Source organism: Orcinus orca, chromosome 2 (genome assembly GCF_937001465.1).
Source record: "Orcinus orca chromosome 2, mOrcOrc1.1, whole genome shotgun sequence".
In the NCBI taxonomy this organism is placed as follows: domain Eukaryota; kingdom Metazoa; phylum Chordata; class Mammalia; order Artiodactyla; family Delphinidae; genus Orcinus; species Orcinus orca.
In genome coordinates, this window is record NC_064560.1 from 89785665 (window position 1) to 89801512 (window position 15848).

The 15848-nt window shown below is 43.6% G+C and overlaps 1 protein-coding gene across 2 annotated transcripts in view; it reads right to left on the reverse strand.

Moving 5' to 3' along the window:
- Window positions 1-9342: 9342 nt before the first annotated feature.
- Window positions 9343-15848, reverse strand: part of GLCE (glucuronic acid epimerase) — a 128769-nt gene continuing 122263 nt past the window's right edge. For both annotated transcript variants that reach the window (XM_049706935.1, XM_004276241.4), the window contains one exon: window positions 9343-13349. In XM_049706935.1, the coding sequence (XP_049562892.1) occupies window positions 12325-13349 (1025 nt within the window). In that variant the 3' untranslated portion in view covers window positions 9343-12324. The remainder of the gene's footprint in view (window positions 13350-15848) is intronic.

A 15848-nucleotide genomic window follows, 5' to 3' on the forward strand; every position in this document is an offset into this window, starting at 1 on the left:
CCATGGCTCACGGGCCCAGCCGCTCCGCGGCATGTGGGATCTTCCCAGACCGGGGTACGAACCCGTGTCCCCTGCATCGGCAGGCGGACTCTCAACCACTGCACCACCAGGGAAGCCCTCCATTTGTACTCTTGTTCCAGGCCCCAGAAATGTTAGGAGACCACCTAAAGACCCTTCTTCAGAGAGGCTGTGAGGCATAATGGAAAATCACTGAGTATGGAACAAGAAGACTCACCTTACTGGACTTATTTTCCTTCCTTGTCCATGAATCCGAGGTGACACGGCCTGCCTCCCAGCACCATTTAGAATTCCCAGGACGTAGTACATGTGGAAGTGCTTCCTGACACGGAGACAACTCTCCAGGTTGTCTGGCCCAAGACCCCTGGTTTCATGCTTTACCTCCTTTGTAAGGGACACTGGCTTGCCCCAGCTGTTGACTCACTGGCAGTTCTAGGCCATCATATTTTATACCACAGCTGTCCTCTTACCCCTGGTTGACCAAAGGGTAGTCAAGTGAACTATGACATAAGAGTAGACAAAGGTGAGCTGGAATGGAGAATATTTCCGCCTTCCCATCGACCCCACCCCCTTCCCCAGGACATCCTGTGTGTACTCAGCAACTCAGGAGTGCTGCTAAACTTCTGTCTACCCTGCCTGCCCTCCTGCCCCACCCCATCTCTCTAGCTCATAAATGTAGCCTCAATTTTTTTGTGGTATGAGCTAAGAAATTGTTAGAGACTCGTCTTTTATCTAATGCAGAGAAAAACTGAGATGGCTAAATTAGACGGGTTGTTACCTACTACAATCATGAAAGAATCAAATGATCCTGACCAACGTTAGAACAAAATTTGACCCTAGAAAATGGACTTGGTAGAAATAAAGCTCACAAAAGAAAACTTGCCATGACAGAAACTATCATCTGTGAAATCTGGTACTGACCAAAATGTGATCTATGAACCAAATTTCTAACCTAAAACTTAAGTGAAAAAGAATTGGTCCCCATGAAAATAGTTTTAGTCAACTTGAAATGAAAAAGTGAAAAAATTGGAAATGGCTTAACTGGGCTTTATAGAAAATTGATCAAGGAATTAAATTGACTTAATGGAGTCCATTCCGGAAAGCCCTTTCCCAAGGAACATTCATCAGAGTCAGCGTACTTCCTAGTTACATCTTTATATTCAAAATGTCTCCAGTGGATTCTCTGTGGAATTTTCAGTAAGAAACAAGGAGAGGTGGTTCATGGTGGTTGCACCTGAAAGGTCACGGTGTAGAGGGGCTGGGGAAGGTGTGGGCAGGGTCTTCGTAGGTGGGCTCCTCTCTCCCTAAAAATGTACTAGAATTATATGGCTGCATTGGTATTACGACAAATATAATCCAGGCTGGATTCATTGTTTTCTATTCGCCATTATTATTATTTTAATTAATTAATTACTTTTGGCTGTGTTAGGTCTTCGTTTCTGTGCGAGGGCTTTCTCTAGTTGCGGCAAGCGGGGGCCACTCTTCATCGCAGCGCGCAGGCCTCCCACTATCGCGGCCTCTCTTGTTGCGGAGCACAGGCTCCGGACGCGCAGGCTCAGTAGTTGTGGCTCATGGGCCTAGCTGCTCCGCGGCATGTGGGATCTTCCCAGACTAGGGCTCAAACTCGTGTCCCCTGCATTGGCAGGCAGATTCTCAACCACTGCGCCACCAGGGAAGCCCTGGCCATCATTATATTCGTCTTTTTCTTCTGATTTTAAAAGAAATTAAAACACTTCTGTGGGCTCCTAAAAAGCATCGAGGGCCTTAGGCGCTGTGACTAATGGATAAGTTGGCCCTGGTAGGGGCCCAGGTCAAGGGTAAGCAGGAAAGTCTGAATGAACCTGGGGGTAGGGTGGGGCCAATGGAAGGAAGAGACAGGGCTTTACCTTCATCTTCTTAATGGAAGTTGCCAGGGTGACAGTTCCCAGTCCAGCCTTCCTGCAGCTGCTCTGCTTTTCCTAAGGCCTGGTTTCTATTCACACATCTCTTTACAGTGAACGTTCCATCTCTCAAGGAGCCCTGGGTTTCTGTTCTTGCTACCTTAACAGCCCAAGTAAACAAACAATTCTAAGGCCCTCTACCCACACTCGTGAAGCCCCTCTCAGCAATCCACGTCAGGGTTGTCCTGTCTCGGTTGAGTTGTGTGGAGGAGAGCCTTGTGCATGTGGTCCCCTCCCGGACTCAGCTGTGCACTACTGGGGCCATGATTGGCTTTCTCTTTAGACCCACCCCCTAACCATTCCACCTCATCAACATTTGAGTACCTCCTGTGTGCCAGCCCCTGGGTCATAGAGCCTGGGGCACAGCATTGAACAAGACACAGCCCTGCCCTCAAGGAACTCATTCAGGGCCAGCTCAGGACAGGGTTTCTCAACCTCAGCACTATTGACATTTGGGCTAGATAATTTTTTGTGTGGGCAGCTGTCCTGTGCATTGTAGGATGTTCAGCAACACCCCTGGCCTCCACTCACCAGGTGCCTCCCCCAGATCATAACCATAAAAATTTCTCCAGACACTGCCAAATGTCTCCTAGGCGGCAGACATTGCCCTAGTGAGAACCACTGGTTTAGGCAATGGGTGTTGACAATGGAGTCAAAGGGCTCAGGGATCACAATGTAGCTCATCGTGGGCACCCCAGAACGCCCATAGGAGCTGGAGGGGAGAGAGATGCAGGGATGCAGGTCTGGCTGTCAGGGATGCTTCATGGCTGAAGTGCTGTTTTAATTCGGGTCTTGGAGCTGAGCAGAGCCCTGGAAGAACTGTCAACAACATGGAGGAGAAGAATTGAGACAACTCTTATGACGTAAGATTGAGGAGAAACGCTTATGCTCCAGTAGGAATGATGGGGGTTAGATAATGGGTAGATCTCATTATCAACTGGAGGGCGGGGCATGTGTAAATACCTAGGAAATCCTTAGACAATACTTAAGTTACCCATGAGTTAAATCTAGTCTCAAGATGCATTTTGTTTGGTTCATCTACTAATAATTTAATTTTTGACATGATTTTAAATGCTTTGTTTTAGCCACAGTCCCCACTATTCTTTATCACTCACTGACCCAATTATTCTTTTACAATTATTTCACTTGCCAGGTTTCTGAAGGCTTGTAAGTTTACATCTTTAAATATAAACAATATAGGGACTTTTCACTTGGGGGTTCATAGACACTTTCCAGATCTTTGGGTAAAATTCAGGACATCAGGAGGCTCAATAATCGGCTGAGACCATGGGGCCCAAAAATGTACCTAAAATTTTCTGGGCATTTTTCTGGTGAGAGAGTCTCTGGCTTTCATAGAGTTCTCCAAAGGGTCTGCCCTTCTCTCCTGAAAAAGGCCTAGCTAGGTGGGGCGGAGGTCTTTGCAGGTCCCTGGAGACGTTTTGTGCAATCAGCAAAGGAGAGACTCAGGGCTGACTTCTGTTCACCTTTTCCTCTTAGCCTAGGTTAATTCAGTTAGTAATTAAAAATATGAATGCACTGTGGGATCTGCTTAGAGCACGGGCAGGCGTTGCGGCTGTCACCAGAGGGCTGGGAGCATTGATTTAAGATGTCTGGGCAAACTTTGTGAACCAGAGAGAAAGCCTTCAGTTAAAGATTTCTTCCACCAATTAAGAGGCCACTGCCACTTTGAAGGACACAGAGCCAGAGGCAAGACAAGAATCGCAGCTTGGAGGTGCCGGTCAGCCAGGGAGGACACGGGCGACGGTGGTGTGGTCCACAAGTGCTCTCCCTCACCCTCCTCAGCCCTCGGCCCCAGGGCCCGCTGGCTGTGCCACCTCCCAGCAAACCACTCTCACAAAGGATCTGGTCACTCCATTTACACCAAGGTGTACATGATGAAGCAGCATACAATTAGGTTCGCATTTTGACTGTAATCATGTTTTGGCCCAAGAGTCTGATTTCATGGGTAGCTGGCTGGAGATGAGAAAAGGGTGGAGGATAACTTTGGGGAGGGGTCCGTGAGGTGGGGATTTTGGGGGAAGGGGCAGGGGTCCTGTCCTCAGACTCAAAGCCCTTTTCCTCAACTGAGAATTGGAATTGTTCTTTGAGTTGCAAGGACAGCTGGGGCATTTCTTCTGGGTGGTTCCAGTGTGGGCAAAGACTCTCCTTCCCACTGAAAAGACAGCAGCTGTGTGTGATTTCCCTGACTTCTCTGGGTTTTCTGTTAATCCTACCTCTCCGTAGTTTTTGCTCTCAGGATCTGCTGGGCCTACCAGGCCTGGGCTGACTTCTGAATTTCCCAAGGGGGTGGGCAGGCTGCACTGTGTGTGTGTGTGCTCACACACATGGGTCTGGGGCTTACCGTGACTCTGACCCATCTCCCAGAAAACTCTGTGCTGAGAACTCTGGGGAACTGGTTTGTTCTGGGGGATGGAGAAAATGAGCAGCTGTAGGGAGGCCTGCACTCTGCCATTAAAGGGGATGCCCACTCCATTGGTCCCCTAGGACCACCCTGAGGATAAACTAAACTAATGGAAGGATGCTAAAAAGTTTAATGTAGGAAAGTTCTTGAGAATCTCATTAATTCAAACTCTAATTTGGAATTTGTAATATTTTTAAATGTTTTGTTTTCATAGCAAAGAATAAAAAACGTGTGCCTCCTGAATCTGTTACTTTCGCAGATTATAGAGGGCAGGGACCCATTCTTACTGGTCACTGACTCTCCAGCTGCTGGCAGGCTGCCTGGTAACCGCTCGCTGAATCCTTCCAGATGTTTCTTGTGCATTTACATACGTGTGTGTGCATTTGCACACACAAACACACTCTACTTACATCTTACTCTGTAACATACAGAGCTTTTGAAAGTCCATTACAGAAGACAGTAAACAGGAGGGTGCCGGAGGGGCTGTGATGCTGGGTCATCCAAGATCTAATGTATACAGATGGTCCAGGGATGCAGAAGCAACGGGGCACATACCAAGGAGACTTGATTGCTGAAACAACCTCCTGTTTCCCGGCTCTTCTAATCATTTAGTGGAGCAAGTATCAATTTCAGCAGATCTCATAGAGTCTATAGAGGAAATGGGCTCATTTTCCCATCTGTGGGCCAGCAATGGGGCTGAGATCTGCATCCCTACTTGAGCCCCCTGGGGTGGAGTCAGGAGCTAGTGGGGTCATGGCTATTGCTTGGGGACGACGGCTTGGAACATGGAATCTGGGGGCAGACATACCTGGCTTCCAGATCTTGGCTGTCAAATTACTGAATGACTTCTGGCGAGTCGTTTGACTTTTCCAAGTTTGTTTTTTCATCTGTGAAGTTCACATAGTACTTCCTCCCAAGACTGTCAAAAGAATTAGGAGTACATGTGGAGTCCTTTTGCCAGAGCCCGACTGTGGGCACGCAGACACTTGAGCTGCCCATATTCCCACTACTACTTGGCTTTGATTTGGGTGGGGGAGGATACCCAAAGCCTACCAGAGGAAAAGCGCTCCCGGCTGTGGCTCAGGGCAGGCACAGCATCTTCTTACCTTTGCCGTCCTGGCAGCTAGAACGTGAAACGAACTGCATGACCTGGAGCAAGCTGCTTAAACAGTGTTTTGTTTTCTCATCTACCACCCGAGTCAGGCTGAGTGGTAAATGAGTTTGAGCTTGGGGGGCACCTACAATGGTGCTTATTCCCTCTCCTTATTCCTAAACAAAGATCAAGAAACACCAATCCAGGGACTTCCCTGGTGGTCCAGTGGTAAAGAATCCACCTTGCAGCGCAAGGGATGCGGGTTCAATCCCTGGCTGGGGAATTGAGATCTCATATGCCGCAGGGCAACTAAGCCTGCGCGCCATAACTACTGAGCTCGAGCACCTCAACTAGAGCCCGCGTGCCACAAACTATAGAGCCCACGCACCCTGAAGCCTGCGCGCCACAACTGGGGAGAAGCCTGCGCTCTGCAATGAAGAGCCCACGTGCCCCAACGAAAGGTCCCGCATGCTGCAACTAAGACCCGACGCAGCCAAAAATAAATTAATCTTAAAAAAACACAAAACTTTCTATCATTCTACTTTAAAAAAAAGAAAAAGAAATACCAATCCAGAGCCATTGTGGGCTGTACTTTGCTGTACCCTGATACTCAGAGCTCTGAATATTTACTGACAAGAAGCTGCCTGGGTGACACCACCTGGTGGGTATTTCCAGATGGAGATGGTACCCTCTTCGTTGCTTGCAGGAGTTGAGAAGATGCACTCTCCTCCTCCTGATTACCTTGCCACACCAATGATGGGATTTGGGAATTAGTTTGGGGCCTCCTACTCTGTATTCGATTGAACTACAGAGATTTAATTTCACCGGTGTTAAAAAAGGAAAGACAGAGTAACAGCCATTAAATTAAGCTCGTGCGCTTTTGCCAAGACCACTCCACCCCCACCAGACCTCAGGGATTTACTTCCTTCTCTAGTGCCCAAAGAGATTACCACTCTACTAGATTTTCTAAACTGAAATGGAACAGCCATTCTTATCTCGGGGATTTCACTAGGTGCTGATGAGCACAGAGCAAAATCCCAGGAAGGCACTGGCTCTTCCAGGTGCACTAGAGGCAATGTGCGCGGGGTTGCCTAATAATATCCTCCCTAAACTGTGTGTTTACCAGCAGTTCGTGGGCTGCTCTATTTCTGATCCTTTCCAGGACTTTTTTCTTCCTCTTTCGCTGTTCTCTTGGCTACTGCTCGATGGTTTGCTTTGCAGTCCTGTCATTTCACAAAATCCTACTTCTGGAAAAGGATTAGCAAAATTACACAGTGTTGCTGCTACTTAACATTCAGGAAATGCAGCATCCACACACAAGTTACCAATCATACTTACCAGATGGTAACTGTATCTTTTCACCAGAAAGGGAGCTGCAAACATTGAAACTCATCACCAACACATTTAAATTCACATCCATTTTCAATTTGACATCCTTAATGAGTTGGTATAATGAAAATCAGTATTTTATCCCTATATTGTTAACTATTTGTAACAATAATGCTACAATAATGCAGACTTGATATTTTAAAAATTGTCATGAAACAAAATCTCACAACCTACAATTCTAATATACTCTGTATCTAAATATATTTTTTCAGTACTTCAGAGTTTTATATTCAGAATGGGCTAATGGAAATGGCACATGGCAGGAAGAATAAAAATCTTGCAGCTGATGATGGTGTCTATATACTTTTTTAGCACCACTGCTTAAGCTTAGTGGTTACTTTTTGATCAACTATCTCCCTGAAAAAACTTTAAGATCAACTAGTTCTCTCTTATTGGACTTGTGTTAGGAGGCAACTGAAGCCCATGGGGGTGGAGTAAGTTTCTGATGTGATAACAGCAGAGCCAGAGAGCCTTGCCTCCCGAGTCCCCGGTCTAGATTTCAGTCCACCTAACACTCCCGAAAGAACTCTGAGTTTTGGCCTTAGCTGGTTGTCAATAAATTAAATGGCAACCCTGGCTAGTTTGGTTTCTGTGTACTTAATGAGTGAAGAATGGTTGCTAATGGGCTGAATTGTGTCCCACCCAAAATCCATGTTGAAGTCCTAACCACTAGGACCTCAGATTGTGACTGTATTTGGAGAGAAGACCTTTAAAGAGGTAATTAAGGTAAAATGAGGTTTCTGAATTAATGGGCCCTGATTCAATACGACTGGTTAGGACACAGACAACACACAGAGGGATGACCATGTGTGAGAACACAGCAAGAAGGCAGCATCTGCATGCCAAGGAAAGAGGCCACAGAAGAAATCAACCCTGGTGACACCTTGAGTTTGGACTTCTACCCTCCAGAATTGCGAGAAAATAAATTTCCACTATTTAAGGCACACAGTCTGTGGCTTTTTTTTTTTTTTTAATGGCAACCCTAGCAAATACAGTGGTCCAGACTGAAAGAAAATGTAGAACTCACATTATACTTTTCTTTATAACAGAGACACTATGTTATTAAGTAGGGCTCATTTATCCTAAGGATACAGTGGAATCTCATGGAACCAGAGTGGAATGCCGATGGCCTCAGAAATGCATTGGAGGGACTCCCCTGGTGGCGCAGTGGTTAAGAATCCACCTGCCAATGCAGGGGACACGGGTTTGAGCCCTGGTCCTGGAAGATCTCACATGCCGCGGAGCAACTAAGCCTGTGCGCCACAACTACTGAGCCTGCACTCTAGAGCCCGCGAGCCACAACTACTGAAGCCTGCACGCCTAGAGCCCGTGTTCCACAACAAGAGAAGCCACTGCAACGAGAAGCCCATGCACTACAACGAAGAGTAGCCCCCACTCGCCACAACTAGAGAAAGCCCGCGTGCAGCAACAAAGACCCAACACAGCCAAAAATAAATAAAAATAAAATAAATTAAAAAATAAAAATAAAAAAGCCCTGTGGAGACAAAGGAGGCGTTCTCAGGAAAGTAGAGCTCACCAGACTATGGAATAAGTCCTGTGCAGCATGGAGGGTCTGTCTCCTCTCAAGGGCAATGGGGAGGCAAATATGTGATGCTCAGTGTGCTAAAGCAGAATGGCCGATGTATTAACAGTTTGGCTACAGAGAGCAAAATTAAGGCAAGAGCAGTGCAAGGCCTCATTCAGACCAAGGACTGCTTGCAATCTTATGGCTGTTTCCCAACTGAGGATGAGAGAGAGAAGAGATGACGACAATGTTGATTAGCAGCCTGTCAACGTATGTGCACCCATCAGGTAGAAAAAGTTGATTGGTGATCAACTGGAATTCCATTATAGAAATGGTGCAGAATGTTTATAATCTAAAAAATAATGTGCAATGAAACATAACAGGAAGCCAGACTAGTCTCTGGTTTCATACATATTAGGGAGCCTAAATCATTACTTTCTGAGAGGAAGAGGGGGGGAGATTAAATAATGCTTTTTGTTCTGGAGAAGAGGTCATGTATGGGAAAAACAGCAAGAACAAACTTTCAAATAAATCGGAATCAGACAAAAGTGATTACCAGCCTGAATTAGCATGGGAAAGGGCATCCTCACAACTGTCACAGCACCTTGCTTTTGCTCACGTTACCCCTTCTTCTTCTTCCACCTGGTACCCAGGCCTGAAGCCCCTGCTTAGGCTATCTCCTCTGTAACACCTACCCTGACTGACCACACAATTTGGCATTTTATTTTTCTGAAACTGTTTTGTGGACATTGTGTTCCCCCTATAGACTAAACCTCCTTAGGATGAAGGCCTGTATGATATTCCCCACTTTGTCTTAAAGGGCCTGACACACCTTTAATGAACATTTGTTGCCTGACTAGTTGTCACCAGCTGAACAGAAAATGGTCAGAAATATGCTTGCTGGGCTCAAGTAATCTTAGAATAATCACAGAAGAAAGAGAAACATCCAGGTATGTTCCTTTTAAGATAAAAACTTTATTTTACAATTATATAAAGCTGCTTTACATTAAGCACAAACAATCCATTTACTTTGTATAGAAACAAAATACCTTTTCATCTGCAAAAAATCAAGTTTTGCTGTATATAAAACTAACATGTGCACATTGTGCTTAAACTGCAAAGTCTGTACAGCTTTACAAAGGACTACCCTTCAGAAGGGCATCCAGTAAACACTTTATTGCATATTTAACACATGGTCTATAACCCACATGTACAATGGAGGAGAAACAAGAAAAACAATTAAAAGGAGGATGAAAATAGCAGCTTTCAGTGAAAGTTTGCACACCGACAAAGAAAAAGGTCTGCCACATCTGTAGAGTTGTGCTTGTGTGTCATTTTTGTATTTCCTCACATACACTGGATGGTTTTTGGATGAAGCCTTTATGTACAATAACTCTGAAAGGGTCAAACCTGACCTTCATCTGGAAACTTTTGGCTGGTTTTATAACTGAAGTGGCAATAGGTTTAATTTAATATCAAAGCTAACTCAAGGTAAGTGTGAACAACTAATATCCATATTCTTGGAGCGAAGAAAAATTTAAAGAAATAAAACAAAACTTTAAAATACCTTCCCCATTCTCGCAAAGCTCAGACTAAATAAACATTTTGCATGATTTAAAATCCTAGAAAACTCCACAGGTGCTTAGGAAGAAAAATGTGATGGATGGTGTTGGGCAGTGTTTCTCCACATATATCCCCCGGTTCACTTGCATCAGAATTACCTGAACACTTTTTAAAAATGCAGATTATCATGCTTCACAGGCAGATTTACTGAATATCTGGAATCTGTATTTCAGTAAGCTCCCAGGTGATTCTGAGGCATTAGTTTGAGATGCACCGGTTTGTACGGACAGTGCTGCTACAGGGTCAACTCACCCTCTTCGAAAATTCTGGGATCACAGGAAAAATCGAGTTGCTGTCGCAACGTGGAAGGCAGTGTGAAACCAACAGCAATGAAATAGCAATGCCATTTCTAGATCAAAATGTCTTTCTTTTTTCAGTGGAAAAAGACAGCCACATTGTTAAGGCACTGATATTTGTCACAGAAGCAGTACCATACTGTTTTCATTGATTCCCTCAATCTGAAGTACCAGTATGCAAACACAAGGCAGAAGTCTGGACTGCTCTAAATAATAACACATACGATGGAGTAAAAACGATTTCCAGATTGGAGAAGGTTTATTTTTGAGCCCTGAAATAAAAAAAAAGAAGGAGTCCAGATATTCTTGTTGAGACATCTAATGTATAAGAACTACAAAGGTCAACATCTAGGGGGAAACCTAATGACCCACAACTGTTTTGTTGTGGGCAAAATCGACTTGTGGTCACATAAATTAGGAGTTTAAACTTACTTTTCCATGGCCAGTTTAATATTGTCTTCAGTTGTAGATCTTCGTTCCTGCCCCCCTTGCCACTGAAACATATATTTCGTACATAGGTATGCATGTATTGTCTGGTTTCTAAGTGGTGTTGGTAGGCTGAGTTCAATCAAGATGTAGTGTGCAGGCAGGTGCCCACCTGGCTCTTGATGTGCATTTCATACAGGTCACACACACACTGCACGGTGTGTGTCAGACTCAGTCCCCTGAAAATATGGGGTCTCATATTTCCATTCTGTATAAGTTATTGTATTGATTTAGTGTATTGTCATACACTAAAACAAAGACAGCAAAATCAGCCTCCCTCAGTTCTGACCTATGGTCTGAAGTCTTATAGCAGACACTACCCAGGGTATGAGGGCTATGATACCTATTTATGTGAGGTATAAAACCAAAATAAAGGTCTGATTACACACGTACAGCTAGTGCAGTAGCATCACTTTTACCCAATAGCTGAAATAATTTAAAGTTAAAATTGCAAAGGAAAAACACTGATGCACAAAAGGCAATAGTTTGGAAAGTTGTCGACCAAGGATGATCTAAGTAGAAAAAAAAAAAACTGCTATAAACCTTATAATATCTGACCTAGTAATTTTCTTTAAAGGGGAAAAAAAATCTTAAAAAGACAGTGGTAGTGGACTTATCAAAATTACTACCTCCTCCCCAAATTTAGGTTTATAATAAAAATTCCCAAATGCCCCCCCTGCCAACATAGAAAAAACTCTCTAGCATAGTCTGAAATGAAATACAAAATTCTAGATAGTGACAAAAAGAAACCACCACAATGGGGGTAAAGGAGGGATAGAATGATTATCAAACCTTTACTGATTGTAGATCAAGTTTCATAAAACAGATAACATTTCTGTAATTTCTTGTGCAGTCAACAAGTTTCATCTTAGTTGTGCTTACATTATATAACTGTGAAGCCTGAACACTGGTTGTGTTTTTAATTTACACGTTTCAAGAAAACCATAAATTCAAAATATTCTCTATATATAACAAATTGAACAAATGCAGCAAATGCTCATTCACTCCCAAGAAATTAATATATAGAAAAGAAACACCATTTTTAAAGTTGCACACAGTCCACTATTCAGGCTACAAGTACATATTTACTGTATTACAGCACATTATTTTTTTAAAGTCTGCTTTCAACATAAACATAAATAACCACATTTTAAAAGAGCCCCATACTAAGCTTGCAGGCAAGTGCTGGACAGTTGGACAGTAAGAGCTACTTACCATTGTCTTTCCCAAACCGAGAGGACTGGACTATCTGTGGAACTATCTGTATAGAGTGATAAGCAAGGCCAAGTTAAACATTTTCATTCACCCGTTGACTAAACACTTTTCTGCTCTAAATGCCACCTACATTTCTAAACACCCAACTCATGGTATGCAATTATCTCAGAAGACTGGTTTTAAGGATCATTTATCACTTTGATGTAATCCACAAAAACCTAGTATACAACCTTTTAAAATGTGCCTATGCTCTGCTGACAGACAGCCCGTAGTTTTTGTGTACAGCAGAGGCTGAAATATGATTTTGGTTCTGAGCTCTAGTTGTGCTTTGCCCTGCTGCCTTTAAGGTAGCTTTTCCACCTCTTGACAAATTCTTTGAAGATTGGGGACTCATCAATGGTGCTGAGTAGCTGCAGTTGATTGATGTGGGTGGTGTGATAGTCCCAGCGGGCCAGGTTGGGGGCAATGCCAAGCATGAAGTGCCGGAGGTCATAGATGGTTCCTGAGCCAGTGTCGTACAAGGGGAGCATGGCTTTAAGGGATTCCATGCCACGCTCATACAAGGACCTCGCTTCTTTCCCGAGTTTTTCCCCTGCAGTTTCTTTTAAGTCATACAGCCCAATTAAAGAATACATAAAGCCATTTAAAACAAAAGAGCTAGGTGTGGTTGGATATTCTTCATACCAGTCATGTTTATTCATAAACACAGCTTTAACTCCATGCTGCTCTGATAGAAATTTGTAAGGGGCTGTTGCCCTTAAAGCTGAATTGAGGAATATACTGTCTTTTGTTAAGAGATAGGCCCTGACTAATGTAGAAATGGCTTGCCCTTGGGCCATGGCAGAGTACCACCCTGGCTCTAAAGACTTGAACCCTTCCCCTAACTTACGGGTCACCATAATTGGCCAGCCACCTTTCTCATCCTGGTTTCTCACCAACCAATCACTGGCAGCAAAGAATGCGGCCATGTGGGCTGTGGTAGAGATGGTAATGTTGTCGAGGAAGCCTTTCCCTTTTGCAATCAGCCTAACTACTTTCTTGGGCATTATTTTGGTTGGCTTGACAGCTTTTGTGTTGGAAAGACCCACTCCTTTCCGGAGGTCAGTGACCAGGTCCCTGGTAACCGTGCTCCATGAAGTTCTGGGCCCAATGCCATAGTATATGTCTCTTTCTTTAAAAGCAATTAGCTGGGTATTTGAGACATAATGTACAGTGAAGAGCTGATTCTTTTCTGTGGTCTCCAGAACCACAGACACACTTCCGTTTGTTAAGAACTTGAGGTCAAATGAAATAATAAAATCTTTTGTGTTCCCCAGTTGCAAGGATACACCATCACTGGTTTCTGTAGGGGGAAAATATACCAAAAAAGACTGGTTAGAATAGAAGCTCTTTGTATTTAAAAGTTACTTGCCATTCATCCTTGACAATCACTGACCATACAAAATTAATCCTTCAATATTTTATGTCAGATTTTAAAAAATATTTTAATTTTTACTAAGTTAACCATAAACAGATGACAATTGTAGAGTCCGTGATGGCTTGTGAGCACCAGGGCAAAGCTCTTACCTTCTGGCCTGTCTAGTTTACATTAGAGGGGTTAATGGCCTTAGCAGATAGCTAAGGTACTGTGGTCAAACTGCCTTTTCTAGATCAAATACTGGCTGACCAATAATCAATGACTGTCTAGTATACCCATTCTACAAAAAGAAAAAGTATAGCCAAAAGCTGGCTCAGCACATAATATTACAAGAAAGAGCCTAGAAGAGAAGAATGGTTAGACGTGAATTAAAAAAACAAATTTTTTTTTTTGGGCTGTGCTGCGCAGCTTGTGCGATCTCAGCTCACCAACCAGGAATAGAATCTGGGTCACCCGCTGTGGAAGCATGGAGTCCTAACCACTGGACCACCAGGGAATTCCCTAAAAAATTTTTATTTACTTAATATTTAGTAAGTATTTACTATGTTCTAAGTGCTTTACACATATTAACTCATTTAGTCAGTATAACACTTAAGAGTAGTGCTATTATTACTCTCACTTTATGAATGATGAACACAGACACAGAAGTTAAGTAACTTGCCTAAGGTACAAAGAGTTGAACACAGGTTGTCTAGTCTGGCTGTAGAATACATGCTCTGAATCACCAATCGATGTTGAAAATGATAGGTTTGTTTTCAGATATTCATTGGAATTGTGAATAAATTCTGGAAATTAAGCAATCGGCTCATGTAGTCAACAAAAAGTGAGGAATACGGGGGAGGCTCTGGAGTTAAAACAAACAAACTTTGTGTGGATTCTCACTTCACCACTTACTAGCTTTGAGATGGTCAACAAGGTACACCTATTTGAGGGCTTCCCTGGTGGCGCAGTGGTTGAGAGTCCGCCTGCCGATGCAGGGGACATGGGTTCGTGCCCCGGTCCGGGAAGATCCCACATGCCGCGGAGCGGCTAGGCCCGTGAGCCAAGGCCGCTGAGCCTGCGCGTCTGGAGCCTGTGTTCCGCAACGGGAGAGGCCCGCGTACCGCAAAAAAAAAAAAAAAAAAAAAGATACACCTATTTGAGCCTCAGTTTCTTCACGTGTTAAGTAGAAATAATATTACTTTGTAAGGTAACTGTGAGGATTAAAAAAAAGGATAGTGGCTTGGAACATAGTATAAAATGATGATAATGATGATTTTGAAGCCAATGGTTTCAGAGGCTGATAAAATAGCAGAGCTGTTTTATTTGGCAAATCGTCAAATAGGAAATTTCTCTTGCATGTCTACAGTACGATGATGCCTGACTCTCAGAAAGTTGACTTCTACCAAGAAAAGAAACTGAGCATATTAAAACCAAACAGTAGCAGCAGCAGGAAGAAGAGGAAGAGGAAGAAGAAGAAAGAGAGGAAGAAAAACAACAAAAATATATGTAGTACAAATTTTATAACATTAAAGGTAAATGTGAATATCTTGGTCTATACAGAGCTTAAATCTTTTTAAAATTTAATTAATTAAGTAATTAACTTTGGCTGTGTTGGCCTTCGTTGCTGCACGTGGGCTTTCTCTAGTTGCGGTGAGCGGGGGCTACTCTTCGTTGCGGTGCGTGGGCTTTTTTTTTTCACTGCAGTGGCTTCTCTTGTTGTGGAGCACGGACTCTAGGCGCGTGGGCTTCAGTAATTGCGGCACGTGGGCTCAGTAGTTGTGGCGCATGGGCTTAGTTGCTCAGTGGTATGTGGGATATTCCCGGAACAGGGTTCGAACCTGTGTCCCCTGCATTGGCAGGCGGTTTCTTAACCACTGCGCCACCAGGGAAGTCCCCAGAGCTTAAATCTTAAAAACACATTCACATGTATTATCTCATTTGATCCTTACAATAATCTTCTGACGTTGGTAGAGCAGGAATTACTGCTTCCATTTTAGAGATGAAGATATGGAGGCTTTGCAAGGGTAAAAGGTTTGCCCAAAGCCAAATGCTAACTAGTGGTAGAGCAGGGACTAGAAACCAGGGTTCCTGGGTCTAAGCTCAAAGACTGTGAAAAAGAAATGATATTGGAAATACCATCCTCATGAGAATAACCAGTGGAAGAATTATTTCTCTTAAACATAGCTACAGAATCAGATCTACTTTAAGGCATCCTTGAGGAAATCTTGGGTGCTCCTTATTGGAGCAATGATTGGGAATGTGAACTGATGATAGTGTATACAGTGTGATTAGCTTGGACAGTATTATCACCATGTTGAGCTGATCATTTAACTCTTCCAACACTGGACTCTACCAGTGTGGATATAATTGACCCAAGGCTCTTAAGTACTTCATTTGATGGAATAAACAATTATGGAAGTTGTACTGAGAATGAGAACATCT